General features: G+C 53.7%; 1 protein-coding gene across 7 annotated transcripts; it reads left to right on the top strand.

Annotated features, from left to right (window-relative positions):
- The first annotated feature begins 1,221 nt into the window (after positions 1-1,221).
- Positions 1,222-27,219, top strand: IKBKE (inhibitor of nuclear factor kappa B kinase subunit epsilon). 7 transcript variants are annotated; one of them, XM_057531641.1, is made up of 22 exons: positions 1,222-1,441; positions 2,037-2,126; positions 3,750-3,864; positions 4,530-4,670; positions 5,047-5,176; positions 6,191-6,372; positions 6,846-7,006; positions 7,837-7,947; positions 8,256-8,435; positions 9,010-9,206; positions 9,980-10,044; positions 10,135-10,226; positions 10,387-10,473; positions 13,450-13,525; positions 13,645-13,757; positions 15,637-15,713; positions 21,306-21,345; positions 22,083-22,184; positions 23,498-23,594; positions 24,341-24,453; positions 24,666-24,737; positions 26,426-27,219. In XM_057531641.1, the coding sequence occupies exons 3-22, from the start codon at positions 3,778-3,780 to the stop codon at positions 26,457-26,459; spliced, it is 2,157 nt and encodes a 718-aa protein (XP_057387624.1). In that variant the 5' UTR covers positions 1,222-1,441; positions 2,037-2,126; positions 3,750-3,777; the 3' UTR covers positions 26,460-27,219. The 7 variants fall into 7 exon arrangements, with proteins under 7 accessions (XP_057387624.1, XP_057387621.1, XP_057387620.1 ...); XM_057531638.1 differs by lacking the exon at positions 2,037-2,126 and having other exon boundaries at positions 4,530-4,598; XM_057531637.1 differs by lacking the exon at positions 2,037-2,126 and having other exon boundaries at positions 13,456-13,525.
- Positions 27,220-27,560: the final 341 nt, after the last annotated feature.

Raw genomic sequence — 27,560 nt, 5'->3', positions numbered from 1 at the left:
GGGACCCAGACTGAGAGGGCAGTCATCACATCTAACAGAATCACACTGTCACAGGGGCTGGGGGGGAGCAGGGTGTCTTGCCTTAGCAATTAAATGCTTTTGGTTAAGAAATCACATGGCCCCGCCTAATCAGAGGGTGTCAAGGAAATGGAATTCTACTGTATGCCAGGCAGGGGGAAAGCTGGGAATCCTGGGTGAAGAACAGGAGGTCTAAGGGACGTTTCTCCTAGTCCTGCTGTCAGAGACGGCAGGGCAGCACCTCCGGGTCGCACCCAGCAGCTCTGGCTGCTTGCAGGGAGGGGGGTGGGCATCAGTAAGTGTATCTATGTGAGCACAAGGCAGTTCTCAAATGGGCTCCCTGTTCTGGTGTCACTGTACTAGGGGTGGGGCTGCCAGAGGAAACCACCAGGTGTGGCCATGGGGAAGTCCCTCCAGCTTTCTATTGAAACATGGAATTTCCTGGCTTTAACCATTTCTTATCCAACTGCCATCTTGGAGCTGACCAGAGCCAGGCAGACCTCTTCAGCCTCCTGGGGAACTTGGTTTGGGGCAGTGAGTCCTGAATGGGCAGTTGGCACACCTGGGTTCCAGCCCCAGCAGTCTCTGAAGATCATAGGCAAATTACTGAAAGTGTATGAGCCTCAGTGCCTTCTGTAAAGCGCTTTCCAGTTGCCCATGCATTTCCAAATATACTGTCCCATGTCACTCACACAGCCAATGGTGTCATGTTACCATTCTCATGCCTTGGGTGAGAAGATTGTCTGGCAGGGGTCATATGCTGTGCTCAAGGTCATACTGGAGGACAGTGCTTGCTCTTGGACCTCTGCAGGCTCACTGGGAAGATGAGTCAGATCCAACTTCTAGAAGTGGCTGGTCATAGGTCCTGGACCTGCCCTGGACCCCTGGGTGTGGGAAGTTCGTTTTCCCAGGCAGCTCTCCACTTGGTTAACTGGCCCAACCTGCTCTGTAGGGGCTGAGTCTGAACTTCCGTGCTCCAGTGAACCACGGGAGGTACAGAAATAGCATCCAGCGGCCCACCACAGCCACTCAGCCTCAGTGCCCAGCCTCTTTGTGGCTCAGACTCTGGTCCTGTTGCCTCCACTTGGGAACCCATTGCATCCTCTTTCTCCTTCCTGCCGGGGGTGGTGGCGGCAGCCCAGCTGCCTCTGTCTCTTTAAGAGAGAGAAAGAACGAAATCAGGAAGTGTGAGAGAACTGAGAGCCGGCGGCAGGGAGCTGAGCTGAGTGAGTGTCGGCCTCTGCTCCCAGCTCTCCCAGCTCCCAGGGTGGCACGCGGCCACTTCAACTGGCCCGTCTTTGGGTTCCCAGGGCCCGTGGCCACCAGGATGCCATGGGTGCTGCCCGTGAATGACAACAAGCCCTGAAAGCTCTGGGGGCGCCACGCAGTCCCACAAGCCTGCATGCCCCACAGCCGAGATGGGGTGAGTCCATGGCAGGGAGGGCGCTGAATGGGGAAGCCGGGGCGCCAGGCAGCTGCAGGACAGCGCTTAGCAGAGCGCCGGGGTGCTGGCCTGTCAGCAGCTGCTCTCCCGCCGGCCCACGTCCCCGCCCTGTATCTCTCTGCGGCTGCTGCTCCTCCCCCCCCACCCCCAGCGGCGCCCTGTGCACCATCTCAGGTGGGCACCCTTGCCAAGGACTGCTTGGAGGCCCGTGAGAGGCCAGAAAGGAGTGGCGTAGACAGAGCTGCAGCCCACCTACGATGCTCCCTTCCCGGGCTCTGCTTCCCAGCACCTGAAGCCAGCCTTCAGCTCTGCCTCTGTACTATTCTTCTGCCTGGCTTCTGGCGCCTGCCCTCACCTCTCCTGGGGTCCTTCTCACTGGCCCAGGTCCTGGGGGTGGGAGTGGCGAGGAGAGTCTCCTGGAGCTGGGGAATTGGGCTGGAAACCCCCAGCTCTGTGGGGGAGGGTGACAAACAGGAAAGGGTTAAAGGGCTGGGGCCAGGGGCCTTTGACAGGAGACTGAGAATCAAAAGGCACCCAGGGGTGCCTCTCATCCGCCCTCCTCTTTCCGGTGTAGCTCAGCTCCTGGACTTGCCACAGACAGAAAACATAACACACACTTGCTGGGGAGAGTCTTTGCCTGATCGGGGGCTGCTCAGAGCACAGGGTAAGTGATTTTAGCTACTGTAGAGCCTGGAGGAGGAGGAAGGTGGGTGGGGCGACGGGCTCCCGGCTCCCATCCATCCAACCACTGCTGTAGGATCGTGAGCCCCAGCTGCTGGGCTGGGAGGCACAGAGCACGCAGACCCGACCAGATGTGCTGCCCATCAGCTCCTAAGCATAGCCCTGGCAGGGCCAGGAGCAGACCCCAGGGCATGCCAGCCTGTCTAGGTTGTGCCCTCTCTGCCACACTGCCCATTCCTCAGACCTTCGGCTGTGCTCTGCGCCAGCACCAGCCCTGGGGAGGATTTTGAAGGTGGTGAAATCTCCCCTGGCTGGGCCCTTGGCCTTGATTTCAGGATGCTCTACCTGGTTTCACAGGCCCGCGGGCTGATTCCTCCTCAGCCTCGGAGGGGAAAATCTCACCAACTCATTCCTGCTAAGCTATTACATTGTCTTCAGAAAGACTCTCAGCCCCTCAGCTGCTTCTATAAAATGCAAACACTAATACATCTTCTGAAACTGGAATTGACCTCTGATCTCTCGAAGTGGCCTCTGGCTCAAAGAACTGACCTTCTCAGGATTTCCATTAACAAAAAACAAACAAAAAAAGATTACAGAGAGAAGGCTCAAAGCTAAGGAACAGTGGGATTCCAGGCATGGTGACCCGAGGATTGACAACCTTTCAGATGATAGAAGAGGAAGCAGCCCTGTCTAGTTCAGCCTCATCTGAGAGTATTTAAGGGGTGGTGGCCCTTCTTATGCTCCTCCCAGTCATCCCATAAAGACCAGCCACGGCCCTATTCTTCAGAGAAGCACCGAATTTAACTTCTGAGGCTACACTCTCTGGAGCCAACTGCTTGAGAGGAACTGGCCTTTGGAGAGAAGAGGATGAGGGCAAAGATGGGGAACAGAGTTGTAGAGCGGTTTCAGATCCTCCCGCAGGCTCCTGAGCTTTTCGACTTGATGGCCTCCTGCCTCTCCCACCCCCTCCACACACACACTCATAAGTACGCACATATGTGCTCACTCACACACACTCACACTCACACACACGCTCCCTCCACAGCAGCGCTTTCTTCTCCTGAGCAGCTCTGACCAGGCCACGTTAGCTGACAGCAGCAGGAAGTGGTGGGCCCAGGCGAGCAGTGGGGAGGGGCTCCAGGCTCGTGTTGCAATCCTGGAGATTTGTGGTGATGTAGTTCACACTGTCTGACCTGGGGCTCTTCCTTCAAGCACTATTTCTGCTTCCTGGGACAATCCCAGGCCTGAATGCCAAAACCCCCAGAACTCGCAGTGCCTGGGAGAAGTGACAAGGAAAAGGGTTTGTCTCCGCAGAATGGTCTGTCTGGGGAGGGCGTTGACAGGGACCTGGGGAGTCGGGACAGGTAGAATGCCCTGCGGTGGGACAGGCCCCAGCTGTGGGCTGAGGGCCCAGTGTCTGTGCTTCTTTTTGGAGAAGTTACTTAACCATTCTGTGCTTCACACTTCCCCTGCCCCCTTGCCTCTGGAATGGCCACATGGAGCCCTTCACGGGGTGGTCTTGGGCAGAGCTACTTGTCGGGTCACCAGTGTCCACCCCAGGTCAGGGGTGGAATCCTAGACCCCAGTATGTTCTTTTTCTGCGCAGAAGGTGGCCGGCCAGCTGGGAGCAGGAGATGCAGAGCACCGTCAATTACCTGTGGCACACGGATGACCTGCTGGGGCAGGGGGCCACTGCCAGTGTGTACAAGGCCCGAAACAAGGTAGGATGCAGCCCAGCCCACCCCGGCCCCCTCACGGCCAGGAAGTCGGCCCCCAGTGGGCATGAAGGGTGGTGTGCAGGGTTCTCTGACTGTGTTCTGCACCCTCTGAAGTGGAGCAGAGGTGTGGGGAACTGAAGAGGGCTCCTTGGGATGAAGCTTCTGTCGGGCACGTTTGGGGGCTGGAGAGAAAGGGATGAAGACACAAGCCAACATCCAAGGGAGGTGGCAGCAAATCTAGGAAGAGCAGAGGTGGGAAGTGGGACTCGTTTGGATTTATCCTGCCTTTATTCTGATTGAGAGCGGTACTGAATACGAGACACACTGCACTATCTTGTACTTAAGAGCTGAAGCCAGACAGAACGTTGCTGCTAAGGCCAGGCAGTATTAGCTGCCACTGTAGTTACTGTCAATAGCAATAGCAGCAGTAACAACAAACCGTCCCCTGCAGGGTATCAGGTGTGCCAAGCTCCTGTCATCTCCCAGTGCCGCAGGACGGGCTGTGTACCCTCTGAGGAGGGGAAGGAGCTGAGGCGGGGAGCCCCCATCCCCAACCAGGCTGCCTTCGCTCGTCCCTGGGGTTAGGCTGGCGGGAGCGGCTGAACGGAGGCCTGGGAGGGGGTGCGCTCCCAGGGCAGGGGTACCACTTATGTTATCCCCCACGGCAGAAATCCGGGGAGCTGGTTGCTGTGAAGGTCTTCAACACGGCCAGCTACCTGCGACCCCGCGAGGTGCAGGTGAGGGAGTTTGAGGTCCTGCGGAAGCTGAACCATCAGAACATCATCAAGCTCTTTGCGGTGGAGGAGATGGTGGGTCCAGTGCTTGGTCAGAGGAAGACGGTCTTGTCCTCGACTCTGACAGGCTGGGGAGGGTCAGGTCACATAATAATAGAGACTTGGGCACATGTTCATCAGCAGGTCGGCCAGCAGGTTGGCCAGAGAGGAGTAAAGGGTGTCAGGGGCCTGGGGGCAGTGCCTGGGAAGGTAAGGATGGGGAGTGAGGCCTAATCAAAGAAGGCTTCCTGTAAAAGGTGACCTTGGGCTCAGTTTGAGGCCAAAGGAAGGAAGGCCAGCTAGAAGCGGAGACCTAGAGAATGGGGGCTTTGGGCTCTAGGGTGAGCCACCCCGTCTTGAGGAAGGGGAGAAGAAGCGCCCTCCTCCCCAAGCCTCCCTCTGTCCCCTACAGGGGGGCAGCCGGCAGAAGGTGCTGGTGATGGAGTACTGCGCCAGCGGGAGCCTGATGAGCGTGCTGGAGGGCCCTGAGAACGCCTTTGGGCTGCCCGAGGACGAGTTCCTGGTGGTGCTGCGCTGTGTGGGTAAGCCCCTCCCTGACTCCCACCGGGGACCCCCTCCCCACCTCAGGCCAGCCGCAGACCCAGCCCTCAGCAGCAGGTGAAGTCCCAGAGGGGTATGGCATTTCTGGAACAAGTATCCAAACTCAGTAGAGCATTGGAAGCTAAGAGGCTCCCCATTCACAGACCTGGGACAGATGCTAATGAACAGACAGAACCCAAGGGTCTGATTCCTGCTAATCAGCAGTTTAAAACTCCAATTTCAGAATAAAATTTAAAATAGTTTGTATACCAATGTTCATAACAGCATTATTCACAATAGCCATGAGGCAAAAACAACCCAAATGTCACAGACAGATGAATGGATAAACAAAATATGGGATATACGTACGATGGGATGCTAGTCAGCCTTAAAAAGGACACATGGATGAGCCTGGAAGACATTGTGCTGAGTGAGAAAAGCCAGCCACACAAGGACAACTACTCTGTGATTCCTTTTACGTGAGGGTCCTAGAGAGGTCAGATCCACAGAGACAGAAAGTAGAATGTGATTGCCAGAGGCTGGGGTGGGGGGATGGAGAGTGAGTGTTTAATAGGTGGAATTTCTGTTTGGGAAGTTGACAAAGTTCTGGAGGTGGATGGTGGTGATGGTAGCACAACAATGTCAGTGTATTTAATGCCCCTGATGTGTACACTTAAAAATGGTTAAAATGTAAATTTTATGTTAGGTATATTTTACTGCAATTAAAACCAATAATAATAATTTTTTAAAAATGATAGGGAGGAGAGTGCCCTCCTCTGGGAGACAGAGCCGCCATCCCTCTCAGTTTCTTAGGGAACCCTAATGGGACCTCGACACCCCACATCCTTGGGACCCCCATCCTTTGCTCTGTGCCTGTCTCTGTTCTCCTGCTGCTCCTGTGGCCCCGTTGGCCCGTGAGTTGCCACTCTCTGTCTATGTGGATCCTTCCCCTGAGATGAGCCTTGACACCGGGCTGTCCCTGGCCAGAGCCACTAGCAGCCTTCCCTCTGTCCCAGTGGCCGGCATGAACCACCTGCGGGAGAACGGCATCGTCCACCGAGACATCAAGCCGGGGAACATCATGCGCCTGGTCGGGGAGGAGGGGCAGAGCATCTACAAGCTGACGGACTTCGGGGCAGCCCGGGAGCTGGATGACGACGAGAAGTTCGTCTCGGTCTACGGCACTGAGGAGTACCTGGTGAGCGGGCGTGGGGGACCCGCTGCCCGAGCGGAGGGCTTCCCCGGCAGCTGGCTGCCCCTCACCTTGTGACTCTCAGTGCCCCTCTGAGGGGCTCTGTCCAATCTCCCTGTGCCCAGCAGGGTTATCTCTCACCCCCTATCCCCAACCAGAACAATCTGTTCTGTTCTCTAAGGCCAAAAAGGCAATGCTGCAGCGTGCCCAGGCCTCCCGTGTTCAGTTAAGTCCTTGATAGGATCCTCCTGGAGGATGGAACCCTGCTGGTCACCACTTCCCCCAGGGCAGAGGCTGGGGTTTGGGGGAGGGGTGCTTTGGATAAGCACATGCCACGCCCATTTTTGAGATGACAAAGGAGATGCATTCTGACGGTTCTGTTTCCTCCTGAAGGTGGGAGAAGGAGGTCTGAATGGGGTGTGCTCAGGCCCTTGCCCCCTTCCCCCTCCATGACAGCTCTCTGGTTCCCCCTCCTGCAGCATCCTGCTATGTATGAGCGGGCGGTGCTTCGCAAGCCCCAACAGAAAGCTTTTGGGGTGGCCGTGGATCTCTGGAGCATTGGGGTGACCCTGTACCATGCGGCCACTGGCAGCCTGCCCTTCGTCCCCTTTGGAGGGCCCCGGCGCAACAAGGAGATCATGTACGGTGGGCCACCGGGCAGGGGGCGAAGGGGCGGACCCTGGGCCTTCCCTTCTGGTCCCTGCTGTGCCCCCTATTCTGCCTCTGACTCCGTGGTCCTCCTGGTCTGCCCCCCCCCACAGGCTTCTTTTAGATCCTTGGATATCAGTCCATCAAACAAGAGGCTGAGCCCTGTCCCTTCCTGATGGGAGAACTTAGTTCAGGGCTTCCCTTGAGCACCCCACTCCGTTTGTGGCTCACCACATCTCAGCTGAGGCTCCCAGAGCGACTTGGCCAAGGTTGCAGAGCCTGCCAGGGGCAAAGGGGAAGGGCAAGGACCTAGCCTCCTGATCCCAGGTCCCAGGCCCCTCATGCTTTTCTGCCGTCTGATACAGAAGTAGCTGGAGACCGTGGCTGCTCCCACTGAGGGCACCACCCAGAGCAAAAGAGATTTAAAGTGGATTTGCAGGAAGGTCAATGCCCCTTCAGCTCAGGGGTCAAGCTGTGACTTGGATGGGGGCTGTCAGGGTAGCTGGACTTTGGAGGGAGGGGAGGTTGGAACAGTGAGGTGGAGGGGAGGCTACGGGGGCCGAGCACGGTGCAGGCGCAGGTGTGGAGGCAGGTGGGCACGGATGTGTGGTGAGGGGGCAGAGGAAACGGACAGGGGAGAGAGTGGAGAACTTGACTGGGGAGCATCAGGACAGCGAGCCAGACTCCCAGGTTCCATTCTCAGGGTGCCTCGGAGCAGCTGGGTGACTTGCCCCAGTGCTCTGAGCCCTCCGGGCTGAGTCCATCATCCCTTGAAATGTGATGGCCTAGGGGCTCCTGCTGACTTGGTCCTGTCTCCCGCAGGTACCGGATCACCACGGAGAAGCCATCCGGGGCCATTGCAGGCACTCAGAGGCTGGAGAACGGGCCCCTGGAGTGGAGCTACACCCTCCCCATCACCTGCCAGCTGTCCATGTGAGCGGGACCCTGTGGGAGGGGCAGACACAGACCCAAGTCTGGGCTGATGTCCTTCTCTCAGCTGAGGCCTGGCCCGGCAGAGCACCCTGTGTGCTGGCAGCTCGGGTACACCACTCTCCCTTTCTAGCCCCAGTTTCTCCATCTGGATGCTGGAAGACCCTTCCAGCTCTTCCTCTCCATCCCACCCTGCCCCAGCCCCTTGGCCCTGGCTCTTCAGGACATTCTCATGGAAGGCCCCTATTAGCTACTTGAGGAGGCCAACTCTGGGCCCCGGCCCCTGACAGTCTCCATGTCCCGGGGGGCAGGGGGCTGCAGAGCCAGCTGGTGCCCATCCTGGCCAACATCCTGGAGGTGGAGCAGGCCAAGTGCTGGGGCTTCGACCAGTTCTTTGCAGAGACCAGTGACATCCTGCAGCGAGTTGTCGTCCACGTCTTCTCCTTGCCGCAGGCCGTCATGCACCACGTCTACATCCACGCGCACAACACGTGAGTGGGCGCGAGCGAGGGCGGCGCAAGCCTTCTCTCCCCAAGCACAGGGGCGTGTCCTGGGCAGTGCTCTGTGGGCAGTTTAGATTTGGAAGCTTCTGGGTCCAATCTTAGTTTGGAAAAATACTAGTTCCACCAAGTTAAAGTTAAACAGGCCTCCTTGTTGCTGGACTTGAGAGATTCAGCAAACTTTATAAAGCTGATGCATTATAAGTCTCCTGAGGGTGTGTGTGTGTGTGTGTGTGTGTGTGTGCTGGCAGTGCATTTCCCCAGTGTATTACTCATGGAACCCCGTATTTTGGAGTATGCTATGGGACTAGGTGAGTTTTAATGGAAGTGTGGCAGGAAGAGATGTGAAGGCTTCTTGAGTTCTGTCCCCACTTTGTCTCCATCCACTGTAAGACATGAGCTCTGTCCTTCATCTCCCCGCCCTAGAGAAAAAATCACCCAGTCCCTCCCTCTGAAAAGCAGAACCCAAAGTCTTAGCTGGGCTTTGGGTCACCCTGACCCCGTATCCTGCCTGCTGACATGCCCTCCCCTCCCCCTCTCCTCTCTCTGCCTCTGGTGTGTCTAGGATAGCCATCTTTCTGGAGGCCGTGTACAAGCAGACCAACGTGGCCCCCCAGCACCAGGAGTACCTCTTTGAGGGTCACCTCTGTGTCCTCGAGCCCAGCCTCTCAGCACAGCACATTGCCCACACGACAGCAAGCAGCCCCCTGACCCTGTTCAGCATGGTCAGCGAGACCCCCAAGGGGCTGGCCTTCAGGGACCGTGAGTAGGGCCACCCAGGCTAGATCTTTTCTCCTCCTCACATTCTCTTCCAAGGGGCAGGGGTTTATAATCCAAGATACTGATTCATTTTCTTGTGGGTGTTTCTTTGGGTCCCCAGTGTGTAGAAGGCAGATCTGGGTTCTAATTCTGCGTATGCCTCTGAAATGCCATGTGACTTGGGCTAGTGGCCTGCCCGACCTGCTTCACAGCGTCCAAAGATTTGGGAAAGAAACTCCAATGGAAACAGGGAGATGTGGGTTTAATGTGGTCTCCACAGTCTGTGATTGGTGGGGAAGCCTCCAATAGTTTGGTTTGGAGGAAGCAGGAACCTAAGCTGCTGGAGAGAAGAGAAGGTGGTCAGGGGTCCAGAGTTTTGTCCTCCAAGTTCTGGCAAAAATATCACTCCTTCTCATTTGAATGATGCCAATTTCATCCTCCTCTTCAGGGTCTCCAAGGCTGGGAGGGGAATTGACCTTGAAACCCCTGAGTGTGAGGGGTGCTTTTAGTCTATTTTCTGCTGTTGAGATGGGGCCTTGGGCATGAGGCTGTAGTTCTCCAGAGTGGACACAAGGGGGCAGTGAGGGACTGCAATTGTAAAGAAGCACATTGAGTGCATTTAAGGCTTAGAAGGTCGGGGCTCTAGGTGAGTTGGGAAGCTTGAGGTGGCAGATAGGTGGTGAGGGCTGAGTGTGAGCTGGAAATAAGGAATGATGAGCTCAGACCTCATCCAGGGCCGGACAGGCAGCCCCCTCAGACCAGGTCTTTATCTGCAGCTGCTCTGGACATCCCCAAGTTTGTCCCCAAAGTGGACCTGCAGGCAGATTACAACACGGCCAAGGTGAGGGGTGGCCCCCAGGTGGCAGGGAGGGGGTGGCTCATGCAGGGGTTCGGGGTGCGGGACCTGACCCTGCCCACCTCTGTGTCTCAGGGTGTGTTGGGTGCCGGCTACCAGGCCCTGCGGCTGGCACAGGCCTTGCTGGCAGGACAGGAGCTGATGCTTCGGGGGCTGCACTGGTTCGTGTGAGTACCCCCAACGGCTGGGTGGGGAGGGCAAGGAGCGTGGGCAGGGTAGGACAGGAGACCCAGACCCCTTCCAACACCGCCCTGGGGCTGTGCCCATGGGCACAGTGCCCTCAGTCCCCTGGGAGGAGGCAGCTCTGACTCAGGCTCCCCTTGGCAGAGAGATACTCCAGGCCACGTGCAGGCGGACGCTGGAGGTCACGAGGATGGCCCTCCTCTTCCTCAGCAGCAGCCTCGGCACTGAGAGGTGGGTGTTCCGTCCAGGGTGGGGGCCGCAGCTGGCATGAGCCCCGCTCAGACCCATCAGCCCTTCTCTCTGTCTGTTCCTCACCCCAGTCTTTCCAACAGTGCCCCTCGCCTCCTCCCACCCAGAGCTCCCGACTTCCCTGCCATGCGAGAACGGAGAGGGCGCTCCCGCCCCATCCCTCCCCCCACCAGCCAGTCCCTCACCTCAGGGGGCCGAGCCTCCCTGCCCCAGGAAGGGGCCTCTGTCCTACCAGCCCCCCCCTGAAGATTTAAACTGCTCACCTGCACCAGGCCCTGGAGCAGGGCTCTAGGAGAAGCACTCACACTCACACACGGTCCCCTGGACTTGACAGGATGGAGACCTAGGCGGTCTCATCCTCCACACTCCTCCTCCTGCTTCCTCTGGGCCTGAAACTGTCCCCGCCTCCTGGGATTCCCTGCCCCAGTCCTTGGAAATCCACACCCTCCACTCCTCTGACTTGGGCTAATTAGGGTTACAGAAAGGGAGAGACTGGGGAGGAGGACATCAAGCTGGAGGGTCTGGAGATGAGAAGCAGGAAGACTCCACTGGCCAGCGCGCTGCTGAGAAGGTGGCAGGGGCTATGGTACAGGTGAGAGGTGGGAGCCCTGTGGCCCAGGGAAGCTGATGGTGGCTGGAGCCTCTCCCCGTGACAGGTGGTGGCAGAAGAGCAGAGACTGTGCCAAACACGCCCGGTGTCCTACCCGTCACGTCCCGCAGCCCTTGTCTTCAGGAAGGTCCTGGGAGTTTCCCAGGAGCAGGGTGACTCACTGCAGACTTGCCCTCCACCTGGCGCTCGGCAGCAGCGACGCTGACCGTGGGGTAGACAGGGTGGTGGCCGGGCAGGGAGGAGGAAGAGGAGTGTCCCCAGATGAGTCCCTGGCATGGCTGAGCCGCCTTCAAATGGGGACAGGGAAGAGGGGCTGCAGAGGGCAAGATCAGCCAGCAGCGCTGTGGTGGAGTCGCTCTGAGAAGACATCTGCCCAGGCACAGAGCGGGCTTCCAGGGCTGAATGTGGCCCCAGGCCTGCAGACGGCCCTGGAGGACAGCCCTTCCCCAGCATGTGCGCGTGGCAGGACGGTTGGGTAAAGGGAGACGAGAGATGTGCAGACGCAGCCAGGAAGACCCGGAGGAAGGGAGGCTGTCAAGGCCAGAATGTGAGCAAATACCTGGGGTGGGAAGGCCCTATGCAGAGACATGACTGGAGGGGTGGGAAGGTGCTGCGGAGGTTTGCTGAAGCCACAGTCATAGTGGAGAATGTCCCAGAGTGGAATTGGAGAGGGACAGAGGGAAGGGGAGAACGCAGGCAGGTCCTAGGGTCCAGATGAGAGGTTGGACCTCGCTAAAATGACAAACAAGGATCTATTCTAGGTTCTTGAGTGAGAAAGAAATGTATAGAGAGAGCATTTGGTTGTTTGCCCGCCTTCCCTGGGCTGAAGAGTGTGGAGAGCGACAGGCTAGCCCCAGGGCTGGAGTGCTGGGGTCTGCTGGCCGCTGTTTCTCCCGTTCTGGCTCCAAGGCCTCCTCCGAGGCGTGGTGGGTGTGGAGAGCTCAGGGTCAGGCAAGTGCCTGCTTTAAGGCCTGTTTCATTCTCCCACGAGGAAGAGCGCTGGGCCAAGAGTCAGAAGGCCCGGCCCAAGCTCTTCATTAACTCACTGTTAGCCTCAGACCATTGTCGCCTTTCCTACCTGGGCCTCTATTTCCTCATTTTCAAAATGAGAGGATTGGACGATCTCGGAGGCCTCCCAGCTCCCATGCGTAGCAATCTCATTCTTTTCTGAACATGCTCAGACCTGTCGGTTCTTCTAAGGTCCGAAGCCACTAGCTCCTCCCACAGCAGAACCTGATATATCTTAATGAGCTGAATTTCATGTTGGGAGGAGCCCAAGCACGTGGCACGAACTGGCCATCATCGCCAGCCTCCGCTATAGGGCGCTCCTCCTTCTGTGGGTTCTCCAAGACGCGCTCCCTTGGCAGTGTCCTTGCCTTTGTCCCAAACCTCCCCGGCCCTCCTCAGCAGCCGCTGCCACCCAGAGGCACCGTTCAGGCAGCCAGGACTGGCTCAGGGAATCCCAGTGCTTCCCCACCCTCACCCCCAAAACAGCGTGTGTTTGTATGAATGTGTTCTCTAGTCATGTCAATTATCTCTGAGGTCTCTTTGATCCCACGAACACCTTTTATGGTAGCAGGAAGGAGGTTTATCTCCCCATTATACAGATGAAGAGCCCGAGGCTTGGAAAGCTGAAGTGATTACCAAGATCATGCAGATGGCAGGTGTGGCAGCCAAGACTAGGACTCGGTCCAGTAGGGTTGGGTCAGCCTCATCCTCTTCTGCCACCAAGTATCCCATGCCCTAAAATCCATCCGTGTGTTCGATAATTTGCTTGACACTCATGTGTGGAGTGCCTGCTGTGTGCCGAGCACTTTCTTGGGCACTGGAGATACACTGGTGAGCAGAGTGGGCAGTATCCCTGCCTTCATGGGGCCTCCACCTCATTCCTAATTCTCTCCCCTCCCCTTCACTTCCACGCCAAAACACACAGGATTCTTTTTCCCCAGTTGTCATGGTTATAAAATCAGTATGTGCTAATTATACTCAGCTGGAAAATACAGATAAGCAAAAATGAGATTAAAATACCATATCCTACCACCCAGAGATAGACTGTCACTGCTTAGTCGTATATATCCTTCTCGATGGTTTTCTGTTATTTCTGTATGTTAACCTACATGTCATTTTCTTGTACGTGCTGTTTTATAACCTGCTTTTCTCAGCTTATGATCTCTGCCCCCTCCGTGTCAAAACATTCCATCTCATCTATAGTACCCATCCATACTCAAATTTGGTAATCCCCCAAGTGTTCTTTTCTAGCTGTTTTCATCCCAACCAGGATCCAAGCCAAGACACACTTGGTGTCTGGTTGTCATGTTCTTCATGTCGATTTTAATCCTTCCCTCGAGGTTCAGCAACATGGCTGGGGTGACTGAGATCCAGGAACTGAAGAGGGCCGCAGAGCTGAGGTCCAAGCTGCGGACCGTGAGTGAGGCTGGGGTTGGTGAGGGGCTGTCAGGCGCAGAGCGGGGGGTGGGGGGTGGGGCTTCCCATCGGAGCCTCCAGCTGAGGCCCCCATGGGGGTCTGCCTTTGTGTCCCCCAGTTGGCTGAGGTCCTCTCCAGATGTTCCCATAATATCACAGAGACCAAGATGACCCTGAGCAACCTGAGCTCTGAGCTGATGAAGAACCGGGATCAGGTACATGAGGACAGAAGGTCTGTGGGATTTTCTTCTTGGTGGTGGGGGGGGGAGTTGGGGGGTGCACAGAGCGCAAAAGGCCCAGTAGCCTCTTTAGGAGTCAGCCTGTCTTCTCCCTTATCTTGGCAAGGATGCTGGGGCCTGGAGCTAGGGGTAGGGGATCCAGGAATGTACAAGACCCTCCCATGAGACTGGCCAGAAGGAGAAAAGGATCTGGGGTCCCGCCTCCACCTGGGAGTTAGTGAATTACAAATATTAGCAGGTGCAATAGTTCTAAATAAAAGAATAATCGAGTTCCCTACCTCTTCTGAACCCTTGCTCTGCGTCAGACCCTCGAATAGGTCCTCCTACTTCTATCATTTAATCCTCAAAACAATAACAATACTACTACTCTTATGCTCCTTATATAGGTGAGGAAGCTCACTCAGGGAGCTTAGTTTGCCCCATGACACCAGCCAATAAATGACAAATGACAGACGTAAGGCTCCGGGTCAGGTCTGCCTACCTCCAAAGCCTATGTGCTTGGCCTGCGCCAGGGATTTTCGAGCTCTGAATCCCCAGTCTCCCTTTAAACAGACAGAAAAATCCCCAGCACCCCTGCCCTCACAGCCCAGTGTGTGGACCCCCTGCCTCCCGCTCTGCTCTGACCTGGACGTGGTCCCGCTCCTCGAACAGCCCCACAACCCCCGCAGTCAGGGCCCTCGCAGATCCGCACGCCCAGTCCTCAATTCTGAATGCAGAAAGCTCTGAAAACCACAGGGTGTTTCTTCGCTGTTTTGCCTGTAAAACCTGACCTAAACTGACATGAAGCTCTTCCTAGTCTTTATTTATCTCACTTAGGGTGAATATTCTTACGGTTCTCTGAAGACTGAGGGTATGTGATAAGGGAGTACTGCCCCAGACCATGCCCTCCGGGGGAATTCCACAGTATAGTGTATGTATACTGGACCACCTTTCTCAAATCAGAAGATAGTTCTGAATTTGGAACACATCTGGCTCAAGCCCTTTGGATAAAGACTGGACCTGGGGTCTTGCCCACCCCAGGCGCCAGGAGGGCAGGGGTCTGGGGTCTGCAGAGTCCTGGGAACACACTTGGGCTCTGCCCCGAGTCCAGCTCCAGAAATAGCTGAGACAGGGTCCTGGGAGGAGCTGCAGGGAGGAAGTGGAGCTAAATAGGCCCGAGGATGAGGGATCCTCATCCACAAACACCCACAAACACCCCCAACATCTCAAACAAAGTGTTTGTATCCTGAAAAGGGGAAGGAAGAAACAATAATGACCTTAAACCCCAGGCCAAGAGGGTAGAGAGGTCATCTCCCGAATTCCCCTGCCTGCAGGCAGGACCAAAGACCTTGATTCATTCTTGTTTTAAACAAAGGTTGTTGATTCATGATTTAAGTCCCTTCTATATACCGGGCATTGGATATTCTCAGAAAGCACGACTTCTGCCCTTGCCAGGTGACAGAAGAGAAGTTTCTACTCTGCTCCCACACGCAGCTGCTACCACCAGGCTCTCCTGTTTCAGGGTCCAAGGCTCCTTCCCGGAGCCTGTTCTCAAGCCCTGTTGTGTAGCAAAGGCCACTTTCCTGTCGCCTGTCCTGCTTGGCTTCTTCCTCTGTGTGTGTGTGTGTGTGTGTGTGTGTGTGTGTGTGTAAGAGAGAAGGAATAAACACAGGAATGAGAGATGACTGGCTGGCTAACCCGAGGGTACCTCAAACAAGTTTAGAAACAGAAGAGTCACCCCCACTCCCAGATTGGCCCCCACAAACTATGGCAATGAGGCTCCTATTGCAGGGAGACAGCTTCCCTCCTCCCACCGCCATCCCCTCCCCTCCCTCACCCTTTACCTGTGCTGTTTGATTCTTCCATCACCTGGTCCCTGTCTCGTGCCCACAGCATCCAGCAGATTCAGTGCTGTTTGGACAAGATGTATCTCATTTACAAACAGTTCAAGAAATCCAGGATGAGGCCAGGTGAGCCGCAAGGAGAGCAAAACACTCCTCATGCTCTCCCCTCCCTCCCTCCTTCCTTCCCTTGGCTTAGCTGGCTGTCCCTAACACTCCATCAGTGGCGCTGCTGGAGGCCCACTATGCGGGTGGCGCTCTGTGGTGCCCGGGTGCCGCTGGTCTAGGGCAATGTCGCTGCCCGCACACCAGTGAGGGACATGAAGCCTTTCCACCTTTGCCTGTTGCCACATAGGGGCTCAGCTGAGGCCTGGATGCTATAGACGTGGTGGCCTTGGAAGAGACCCCTCACCTTTGCAGGGCACTTTACAGTTTAAGGAGTGTTTCCCTATCCGTTGTGACTTTGGCTCACTGAAGTGTTAGTCAGGCTTTCCAGAAAAGGGAGGATCGGGAGAAATACGAGTTAGTCATTAGTCCTGGCACTTGGCGGGCATTATCTACCGAGCCTCACAAAGACCCTCTGGGCAGGAGCAGCTCATTTACAGGCCCAGGGATGGGAAGCTTCTCGCCCGTCATGGGGTAGGGGAGGGTCGAACCCAGGGCTGGGGCTGATGGCAGCGGGGGTTGTGCGGGGAGCCTGGGGAGGCTCCAGGTGGCTCTCGGGGTTGGGGCGCTAACACTCCAGGAACCGACCGACCCTCTCGCCCACCCATGCCCCCAGCATTTCCTAACGTGCAGGAAATCAGTACTTGAGGGCTTGCACCTGACTGCAAATTCTCTTCTGTCCCTAGGATTATCTAAAAAGCACTGTCCCATAGGAATACAATGCCAGGCACGTTTGTAATTTTAAGTCTGCTAGTAGCCAAAATTTAAAAAGTAGAAAGAAACAGGTGAAATTTATTTTAATAACATTTTATACAACCCGATATATTCAAGTTGTCATTTCAGCATGTAATCCATAGAAACAATTTTTTTTTTTTTATGGCCTTTATTATGTTGAGGTAGGTTCCCTCTATGCCCACTTTCTGGAGAGTTTTTATCAGAAATGGGTGTTGAATTTTGTCAAAAGCTTTTTCTGCATCTATTGAGATGATCACATGGTTTTTATTCTTCAATTTGTTAATATGGTGTATCACATTGATTGATTTGCGTATATTGAAGAATCCTTGCATCCCTGGGATAAATCCCACTTGATCGTGGTGTATGATCCTTTTAATGTGTTGTTGGATTCTGTTTGCTAGTATTTTGTTGAGGATTTTTGCATCTATATTCATCAGTGATATTGGTCTGTAATTTTCTTTTTTTGTAGTGTCTTTGTCTGGTTTTGGTATCAGGGTGATGGTGGCCTCATAGAATGAGTTTGGGAGTGTTCCTTCCTCTGCAATTTTTTGGAAGAGTTTGAGAAGGATAGGTGTTAGCTCTTCTCTAAATGTTTGATAGAATTCACCTGTGAAGCCATCTGGTCCTGGACTTCTGTTTGTTGGAAGATTTTTAATCACAGTTTCAATTTCATTACTTGTGATTGGTCTGTTGATATTTTCTGTTTCTTCCTGATTCAGTCTTGGAAGGTTATACCTTTCTAAGAATTTGTCCATTTCTTCCAGGTTGTCCATTTTATTGGCATAAAGTTGCTTGTAGTAGTCTCTTAGGATGTTTTGTATTTCTGCGGTGTCTGTTGTAACTTCTCCTTTTTCATTTCTGATTTTATTGATTTGAGTCCTCTCCCTCTTTTTCTTGATGAGTCTGGCTAATGGCTTATCAATTTTGTTTATCTTCTCAAAGAACCAACTTTTAGTTTTATTGATCTTTGCTATTGTTTTCTTTGTTTCTATTTCATTTATTTCTGCTCTGATCTTTATGATTTCTTTCCTTCTGCTAACTTTGGGTTTTGTTTGTTCTTCTTTCTCTAGTTTCTTTAGGTGTAAGGTTAGATTGTTTACTTGAGATTTTTCTTGTTTCTTTAGGTAGGCTTGTATAGCTATAAACTTCCCTCTTAGAACCGCTTTTGCTGCATCCCATAGGTTTTGGGTCATCGTGTTTTCATTGTCATTTGTCTCTAGGTATTTTTTTATTTCCTGTTTGATTTCTTCAGTGATCTCTTGGCTATTTAGTAACGTATTGTTTAGCCTCCATGTGTTTGTCTTTTTTACGTTTTTTTCCCTGTAATTCATTTCTAATCTCATAGCGTTGTGGTCAGAAAAGATGCTTGATATGATTTCAATTTTCTTAAATTTACTGAGGCTTGATTTGTGACCCAAGATGTGATCTATTCTGGAGAATGTTCCGTGCGCACTTGAGAAGAACGTGTAATCTGCCGTTTTTGGATGGAATGTCCTATATATATCAATTAAATCTATCTGGTCTATTGTGTCATTTAAAGCTTCTGTTTCCTTATTTATTTTCCTTTTGGATGATCTGTCCATTGGTGTAAGTGAGGTGTTAAAGTCCCCCACTATTATTGTGTTACTGTCGATTTCCTCTTTTATAGCTGTTAGCAGTTGCCTTATGTATTGAGGTGCTCCTATGTTGGGTGCATATATATTTATAATTGTTATATCTTCTTCTTGGATTGATCCCTGGATCATTATGTAGTGTCCTTCCTTGTCTCTTGTAACATTCTTTATTTTAAAGTCTATTTTATCTGATATGAGTATAGCTACTCCAGCTTTCTTTTGATTTCCATTTGCATGGAATATCTTTTTCCATCCCCTCACTTTCAGTCTGTATGTGTCCCTGGGTCTGAAGTGGGTCTCTTGTAGACCGCATATATATGGGTCTTGTTTTTGTATCCATTCAGCCAGTCTGTGTCTTTTGGTTGGGGCATTTAATCCATTCACGTTTAAGGTAATTATCGATATGTATGTTCCTATGACCATTTTCTTAATTGTTTTGGGTTTGTTTTTGTAGGTCCTTTTCTTCTCTTGTGTTTCCCACTTAGAGAAGTTCCTTTAGCATTTGTTGTAGAGCTGGTTTGGTGGTGCTGAATTCTCTTAGCTTTTGCTTGTCTGTAAAGCTTTTGATTTCTCCATCAAATCTAAATGAGATCCTTGCTGGGTAGAGTAATCTTGGTTGTAGGTTCTTCCCTTTCATCACTTTAAGTATATCATGCCACTCCCTTCTGGCTTGCAGAGTTTCTGCTGAGAAATCAGCTGTTAACCTTATGGGAGTTCCCTTGTATGTTATTTGTCGTTTTTCCCTTGCTGCTTTCAATAATTTTTCTTTGTCTTTAATTTTTGCCACTTTGATTACTATGTGTCTCGGCGTGTTTCTCCTTGGGTTTATTCTGTATGGGACTCTCTGCGCTTCCTGGACTTGGGTGGCTATTTCCTTTCCCATGTTAGGGAAGCTTTCGACTATAATCTCTTCAAATATTTTCTCTGGTCCTTTCTCTCTCTCTTCTCCTTCTGGGACCCCTATAATGCGAATGTTGTTGCATTTAATGTTGTCCCAGAGGTCTCTTAGGCTGTCTTCATTTCTTTTCATTCTTTTTTCTTTAGTCTGTTCCGCAGCAGTGAATTCCACCATTCTGTCTTCCAGGTCACTTATCCGTTCTTCTGCCTCAGTTATTCTGCTATTGATTCCTTCTAGTGTAGTTTTCATTTCAGTTATTGTATTGGTCATCTCTGTTTGTTTGTTCTTTAATTCTTCTAGGTCTTTGTTAATCATTTCTTGCATCTTCTCAATCTTTGCCTCCATTCTTATTCCGAGGTCCTGGATCATCTTCACTATCATTATTCTGAATTCTTTTTCTGGAAGGTTGCCTATCTCCACTTCATTTAGTTGTTTTTCTGGGGTTTTTTCTTGTTCCTTCATCTGGTACATAGCCCTCTGCCTTTTCATCTTCTCTGTCTTTCTGTAACTGTGGTTTTTGGTCCACAGGCTGCAGGATTGTAGTTTTTCTTGCTTCTGTTGTCTGCCCTCTGGTGGTTGAGGCTATCTAAGAGGCTTGATGGGAGGCTCTGCTGGTCCATAGAAACAATTATTAAAGAGATATTTTACATTCTCTTTTGTGCTAAGTCTTCACAATCCCGTGTGTATTTTACACTCACTGGCCATCTCTGTTTGGAAGCTAATTTTTTAACAAAATGAAATGTACTCTTACCAAAATAATAAAGCTGTGTTTGATGGGGAAAAAACATTATACACTGCTTCAGTTTTTAAATTTAATCAAATTCATTAAATTAAAATTAAAAATTCAGGTGCTCAGTCACATTAGCCGTACTGGCCACATTTCAAGTTCTCAGCAGCCACATGGCCACCGCATTGGACATGCAGATTCTAGAAGATGGGAGCCTCAGTCCCACCTCTGGGTCTGACCTTGGAGGGGGGCAGCACAGGAGACAGGAGAACTGAGACTCCTATGTTCCCTGAAACCAGGGGGACCTTGGGCTCAAGAAGCCTGGCCTGACACCCAGTTGGCCACCTTTGCTGTGATTTTAGGAGACCTTCAGAGGCTTTTCTGCCTCCGTCACTGGAATTCTGTCATCCTATGACCACGACACTTCTGAGCACCTCCCATGCGCTGGGCACCATCCTATGGGCTTTGCGTGTTCTTAATTTATTTAATGCTCTAGACACTGTTACCCTCCCCGTTTTATAGATGAGGAAACTGAGACACAGGAAGGTTAAGTAACCCAAGCAACCTAGGTCCAGGTGCTTGTAACCACCCCATTTTACAGCCTCAAAAAGAGTTTGATCTGTATTGGTTTGCAAGAGTCCTTTATTAAAGTTAAAAATGAACCGGGAAGAATAACACTTAACCGCCAACACTTGGGGTGTGGAAAGATGCCATTCTGGAAAATGCTCTATCGTTTTCAGGGCACTTTCTCACTTTACCCTCACACCCATCCTGTGTGTTACATGTGATGGATGAGGCAAAATCACTTGCCTATATCCCCCTGCTAAGAGGAGGCAGAGCTGGGCCTCATCCCAGATCGGTCGCTTGGACTTCATAAGTCAGCTGGCTGAGCGCAGGGCCCAGGACCAAGAGGCCAGGGAGGTGATTCTGCTGTTAGGGGAGTGGTGGGGGCAGGCAGCAAGGTGAATCTCCTCATCGCTTCATCTTGGCCTTCAGAGGCCATTCCCCTGAAGCCCAGGAGGGGGCAGCATCTCCCTAGCACAGAGAGCGTCAGGAAGCTGCCAAAGCAGTGAAAACTTCAGCCCTACTGGCAAAAGTTCTCCTTCTGGCAAAAGTGGCTGGGCTGAGAAGCGGAGGTCGAGGGTGGTGGCCTGGCTCATCCAGCCCATTGCTGCAGAGCCCAGGTGGCTCTGCCTGCAGCCCGAATATTCAGGGATGGGGTCAATAGGCTGTAGGCATCAGCCACGCTGGGAAGGGGATTGGATGAGGGGTCAGGGCTGACCATACATCCTTCAAGGCCCATCTCATCCACCACTGTCCACCTGAAGTGTTCCCCGAGCACCCATCCCTCCACTCCCTACACTGCGGGCTTGCCTGGCCTAGGTGGACCCCTACCTGGTCATAGTGCAGTGTCTTGGGTGCTTGTTTCCCTCCGTTTGTCCTTCCTGGCTCCGCTGGGTTGTGAGCTCCGTGGAGCAGGGCCCAGGCTGCTGCCTTCACTTTGCAGTTGTTGCCAACCCTTGCGCCATTCGGTTCTGTTGACTGCTTGAATAGGTGACCTTGGCCCTGTCTGTTTCCTTCAGGGCTTGGCTACAATGAGGAGCAGATTCACAAGCTGGATAAGTGAGTGCCTGTCCCCCTGGCAGGCGGGTGAGCAGGAGGGTGGGTGTCACCAGGGCAGAGCGAGTCTCTGTGCCAGACAAGAGGTGGTAAAGGGCCCTGATCCCAGGCCACAGCTGGGCAGGAGGAAAGGGGGCTAACTACCTCTGGGGAAGGTTATCTGGGGCCAGGGGAGGGCGGTTTCTCAGCAGCAGTCTTGATGGAACTGGATTGACTTCTGGTATGAACACGATTGTTTGAAGAATTTCTTTCCTTAGTTGTCCTCGCTGACGTACCACCTACTACTTCCTGCTTCTGGCCTCTGCCTGGGCTCTCCTTTGGGCTTCCCTCTGCTCCTCTGTCTCCTGGACACTCTGTTCTTCCAGGAAGCCCTCCCTGATTTTATGCTTTTTTGGGGACTCACTCCCCCAGTTCTGCCCCCACCCCTGACTCCACACACAAACACACACACATACACACACGACCATCTCTCCTTCCCTCTGGGGGCTGAGCTCAAGCGCGTGTGTGTTCCCTGAGGTCCATTGTCCTTCTCCCACATCCCTCTGTTGGAGTTGCTTTGCAGAGCAGCCGCTCTGCTCGCCATGATGCACATTCAGTGAGCGTCCTCTCCTCCTTGGGAGAGGCGGCCCTGCTGTGGAGCCAGGGGCTGGACATTTGGGTGATGAAGACCCAGGGATGCTAGGTTTATGCACAGGTGGCTCTGGCTTCTCATCTCTGTGCCTCTGTTTCTGTCTTTTCAGGGTGAATTTTAGTCATTTAGCCAAAAGGCTCCTGCAGGTGTTCCAGGAGGAGCGTGTGCAGAAGTACCAGGCATCCCTGGTCACGCATGGCAAGAGAATGAGGTAACGTTGGCCCTCACTCTTGAACTCATGGTCCCCAGGGCCCTCCTGGCCTGGCCCTTCCCGGCCTCAGACAGCCCTGGGCTTTGCAGAGCCCCGACTGAGAGGGAGGTGGTAGTAAAGGAACAAAAGCAAAAAAAGAAAAGGGGGGTGGTTTTTTGGCCTTGGGTGGACCAGGTAGTATGCTGGGTGATTTCTATACATTGACTCATTTAATCCCGCAATGTCTACCCTATACGGTGGATACTATCACCCCATTTCACAGATGAGGAAACTGAGGCTCAGAGAACAGGTTGCTTCCTTAATATGACACCGCTAGTAAATAGCAGACCCAGGGCTAGCATATGGGTATGACTGCCTCTAAAATCTAGATGCTTTCCATGTCCCAGGTGGTTGTGTTCAGAAGCCCCCTCTCTGGGGAAAACACAAGATCCCTCTGGGATGAGGACAAGTGGTCTGGGAAGCAGGGGCAGGCAGAGGCCCTTATATAGAACCCCCCTCGCACACTGTCCCTTATAGGAGTTTTGGCTTCTGCCTCTCAGACAAGCCCCTTCCCCCTTCCCCACCTGAGACAAGAGGGCAGTTTCCCAGGTGCTGCTGGTTCTGTGGCCCACGTGACCTGTGGGCTTATTATGGGGCTGAGACTCAGACACTCACCTATCCTTACATTAAAATACAGTTTCCATCTCCCCCACACAAGCCACCCCAAATTCTTAATTGGTCTGGAGTAGGGCTTGGATGGCAGTATTTAAATGCTCCTCGGGTGATTCTAATGTGTAGCCAGAGTTGAGAATCGACCACTGGTCGAACCCCTCCAGGACTCTGTGTACGTTTTGTGCCGTGGGGCGATGTTCTCGCTCTCTCCCCCCACTTAGAGAGAGAAGAGAATTCATAACAGAGTCTTGACTTCGATCTGCTCTGGGAATGGGAACGTGGGCAGTTCCCATTTTAAGTGTCCCAGTGCAGGCGGTCCCTGCCTCTCCAGGGCCTGACCCGGGCCCTTGCTCACCCTCACCGGCTTGTGTGGCCCAGCCTGAGACAGGCGTATTTGCAGCTCAGCTCGCACTGCGGTTCCGCCAGGACCCTCACTAGCCCCGGTCAGAGTGCTCATCAGCATCCTTACCTGGGACAGGTGAGGGCTGAGGGCACAGCTGGAAGGGCAGAGGCAGTGAGGGAGGCCAGTGCCTGGCACCCACCAGCTCCAGCCTCTGCCACCCGGAAAGCCTCTCCTCCGTGTCTGTGTGGTGACCGAACTGCTGGGTGGGCCCCGGTGAGAGCGAGTGGGCCGGGCTCTGACAGTTCTCTGCTCTCTTGAGGGTGGTGCATGAGACCAGGAACCACCTGCGCCTGGTGGGCTGCTCCGTGGCCGCCTGCAACACAGAAGCCCAGGGAGCCCAGGAGAGCCTCAGCAAGGTGGGGAGCTTCGGGGCCCCGGGGCTGCTGGGGAGAGCTGGGCCAATCAGGCACCTGGAGGGCATCCGGGCCATTCCCCTGCCTCGGGGCACAGCTGCCCTCGACCAAGTCCAAACACTTTGGCGTGGATGGGAGGTCTCTGATCCACCAGTGTGGACGGCAATTCCTAGCGTTCTCAGACTGAAGGCCACTCGCTGCAAGGGCAGAGGCTCCAAAATGCTGAGACATCTCCCTCTCTGCCCTGTGCAGCCTGGGAGGCTCCCTGAGGGGGGCGATATGAACGCTCCTTGGTCTTCTGATCTGCTCTCCTAGAAGAGACAAACTCAGGCCGCTCTGAGAAGCCACTTGCTTTGCCATCAGGGACAGAGAAGGGCTGTTCTTCAAGGAGCGAGGCCCACATGCCCTTCCCCAGCCCCCAGCACAGGGCACGTTCTTTCCGAGATGGTGCTGGGCTGCCCCCATCCCTTCTCTGCAGCTCCTGGCTCCAACTGTGTCATGACAGGTACAGGTCAGACACAAAGGGGAGCTTGGCAGTCTGCACCCCTAAACACAAGCGCACACAGTGATGGTGCTTGTGCCAGCTGTGCTCCCAGGATGAGAAGGAGGGGCTTGTGGGAAATTCCTGACACTCCGGGGATGCGGGCTGGGGGCCACTGTGTCACCCATTTCTTACCCCTCCCCACACCTCCGCTGCCCTCCACACGTGAGCTGGCTTATCCCTTCTGACTAACGTGTGGTTCTTTCAGATCCTTGACTGGCTATCTCACCAGCTCCTGCAGGACAGAACAAAGGGGGCTCAGGCCTCACCACCCCCTACAGCTCCTTATCCTAGCCCTGCACTGAAGGACCTGGTTCTCCAGTAAGTGCCAGAGAGGGGGATGTGTGCATGTGTGTGTGTGTGTGTGTGTGTGTGTGTGTGTGTGCTAGGGGCTTCGCCTCTTGCCAGGTACCCGAGAGGCAGGAATGAGGCTCGGTGGGGCTGTGGAGGAAGGGGGGCCTCCCAGGAAGGGGTCTGGGCAGAGCGACTTGGGCCTTAGCCACCACCGCCTCTCTCGCCTCTGCCTTGGACAGTATGCAAGAGCTCTGCAAGGAGATGAAGGTGCTGGCATCTGACCTCCAGGACAACAACCGCGTCATCGAAGGGTGAGGCCCCGCTGTGCGGGCGGTGGGGAGGCTGGGCCCTCAGACTGCCCTCGCCCCTGGGACACAGGCCCCGTGCATGCCCAAGCAGGCTTGATGACGGGGGCCAATATTCCAGTCACATCAGAGCCTTGTGCACAGGTGAGTCGGTGTCCTGACCAGGTGTAGGCTTTCACCGTAGTCTGGAGGATATGCGCCTCAGTGCAGTCAGAGATGGGGGCTGGGAGGCACGTGGATTTGCGGCTGTGTCCAGCTCTGTATGAACGTGGACTCTGCCTGACGCCCCAGGCAAACCGGCTCCTGTCACCTTTACGACCATCCTCAGAATGGTGATGAACCAGGAAACACGGCACAGAGCTGGGGAGAACTGCGCGGGGCTGCAGGCCCAGTGTTAGAGACTCTGCATCATCACCTGATCGAGTCCCTTCCTTGCGGGGCGGGCGGGGGGTGGGCAGGTACTGGGGAAGATGCTGGCGGATGCAGCAGGGCTCAGCCTTTTGGATTTTGTACACCAGTAAAATTCACAAAAGAAAACTGGAGAATAACAGAGTGCCCAACTTCTCATATCACCCAGTAAGCAGAATTGAAAGGGAAAAAACCGTGCCATCTAGAAGTCCCACTTATAAGGTGCATTTTAACACCAAAGAGAAGGAAGAATACAATCTCAGAATCAAGGATGGTCCTCGCCCTGAAAATCAGCCCTGTTTACACATATATACACTCATGCGTGCGTGCACGCACCTCCCACATCCTCCCCATCGTCCTTATGTCTGTCACTTCCCCGTTTGGGAACCAGTGGCACGGTGGAAAGAGTCTGCAGAGATTCCAACAGGGTTTGACCCTGACTCTGCTTCTTACCAACTGTGTGACCCTGGGAGGTTTGTTTGGCTCTGAGCTGAAAAATAGGCATAGTGATTCCTACCTCATTGTGTTAATGCAGGAATTAAACAGGATGAGATATGCAATGTGCTGGGGCGGGGAGGGTGCACAGAAGGGGGACTCACCAAATGGTAGGTGTTCCCCAGAGGTCACGCCAGCCTGGGGTGCCAGAATTGGGGCCGGGAGGTAGGGAAGCCAGGAGCAGAGCTCGTGGTTGTTCCTAGAGTTTCAGAGGGTCCTTGGGTTGAGGAGGCATCCCATGTTCCAGTCCAGCAAGCGGAGAACCCATCCTCTGCAAAGAGGAAATTTGACAGCTTCTTAGAAAAACTTTCCAAAATAGCCCTCAGGGGCAGGAAGTTATAATTTTAGTGCTGACATAAATTTTTCTCGCTGTGACATGTAGTCTATTTACAGATAGCTCAAAATTTTATTTTAGTGAATTTTTACTTCCTTGTTCAGAGCTGTAACCGAAGAGCCTAAAGAAACAATTTGAATTCCTTTTCCCCTCCTCTTAACCCTTGGCTGCATTGAAGTCACCAAGGGAGCTTTTAAAAGTACAGATGCCTAGGTCTTGTCCCCAGAGACTCTAGGTGCGGCTTGGATTGGGGGATTTTTATAAGCTTTCCGGATGATTCTAACGTGTAGTCAGGGATGGGAACCGGAGAGTTCTTGTCGGTGGACACAGATGCTGCAAGGGGAGAGCTGAGGATTCGAATTGCTTGGTGTTCTGAAAGCTGATTGTGTTGGGCCCTGGAGTATGGTCTGCAGGCTTCTCTACCTGGGCAGAAGTTAACCTGAGCCTCTCTTTACAGGTTAAGTAGGGTCCCATCGGCTCCTGACATCTGAACTCTGGGGGGTGCATGAGGAATCCTGAAGCATTAGAATCATTCAGACACTGCTCTCCTGCCTGCACTGGGGGACCCAACACAGGATGATACCTGGTCGCATCTCATCAGCCTACCTCCCTCCTGCCTGACGGCCAGGAGATGTTGCCAGCATTACCTTCCACTGCCTTTCTGCGGGAAGCAGCACAGCAGGACCTGGGGCACCAGGCCATCTCTACATCCTGGCCCCACTGCCCGGGCTGACCTTTGCATCTTAGTAGGCTCAGGTACAGCTCTTCTGTTGCCCTGGCCTGTATAGCTGAACCTGGCCGGGCTGTGGCGAGAAGAGGCTCCGAAAGCCCCTCCCTCCCACCCCCTCTGGTTTACAGGGCTTTGCTCCTCAGGGAACAGAAGAGGAGGCCTCCTGGGGTCAGACGACCTCATCTCAGTCTTCCCTCCTCTTAAGGTCTTCTACGTTGAACACACAGCCCTCTCCCTGCTCCCGCGATGTCTGAGAGCTGCCACACGTGGCCCCAGGCATGACAGAGCCCAAGTTCCCTTCCCCTCTGGTCTGGCTGAGAAAGCAGGTGGTCGAGGCCGCGTGCCAGTGTCTTGAGGACCCTTTCCCCTGTCCCTCTGAGGCACCACCAGGTTCTGGGGTTTGTAGCCAGCGGTGTCAACAGTAGCCGTGCCAATTAGCACAGGCCCGTAAGTCCAGAGCCCTGAGGAAATCAAGGCCCGCGCCTTCAAGAAGTGAAATAAACTTGACATTCTTTTCTGTTTGAGTGGCTCTCACGGGCTGCATCTGGGAGGTGGGAAAGGCTCGGCTGGGTGCGCTTGGCAACCAATCAGGCACTGCACAGGGTGGGGATCTGTGAGGGGGAGGATTGGGAAATGGAGGCAGGACTGCTCACTTCCTGGTTCCTGCCTTCCTCCCACCCCCCAGATGGGCCCTGATTTCAGGGAGGAGCCCAGGGACTATGCCCTCCTGCTGGGAGGGCTTGCCTTCCCACTCCCTCTCTTTTCCTGCTCCCTGTCATTTGGGGAGCTCTGTAAGGGCCTGGAACTTGCAGAGAAGGGTCTTTTTTTTTTAACCTCAAATCCACCATCTAATTGCCTATTC

Source organism: Balaenoptera acutorostrata, chromosome 1 (genome assembly GCF_949987535.1).
Source record: "Balaenoptera acutorostrata chromosome 1, mBalAcu1.1, whole genome shotgun sequence".
NCBI classification, from domain to species: domain Eukaryota; kingdom Metazoa; phylum Chordata; class Mammalia; order Artiodactyla; family Balaenopteridae; genus Balaenoptera; species Balaenoptera acutorostrata.
Note: the sequence above shows the minus strand (reverse complement) of the source record. Positions and strands in the feature narration are given on the sequence as shown.

Bases quoted from the DNA above. Each gene is read 5' to 3' on its own strand.
- IKBKE (XM_057531636.1), top strand. From the start codon at position 1,368: ATGACAACAAGCCCTGAAAGCTCTGGGGGCGCCACGCAGTCCCACAAG. The intron at 13,758-15,636 runs GTCTGTGGGATT...TCGTGCCCACAG, and splicing joins CAGGTACATGAGGACAGAAG to CATCCAGCAGATTCAGTGCT. The intron at 21,346-22,082 runs GTGAGTGCCTGT...CTGTCTTTTCAG, and splicing joins CAGATTCACAAGCTGGATAA to GGTGAATTTTAGTCATTTAG.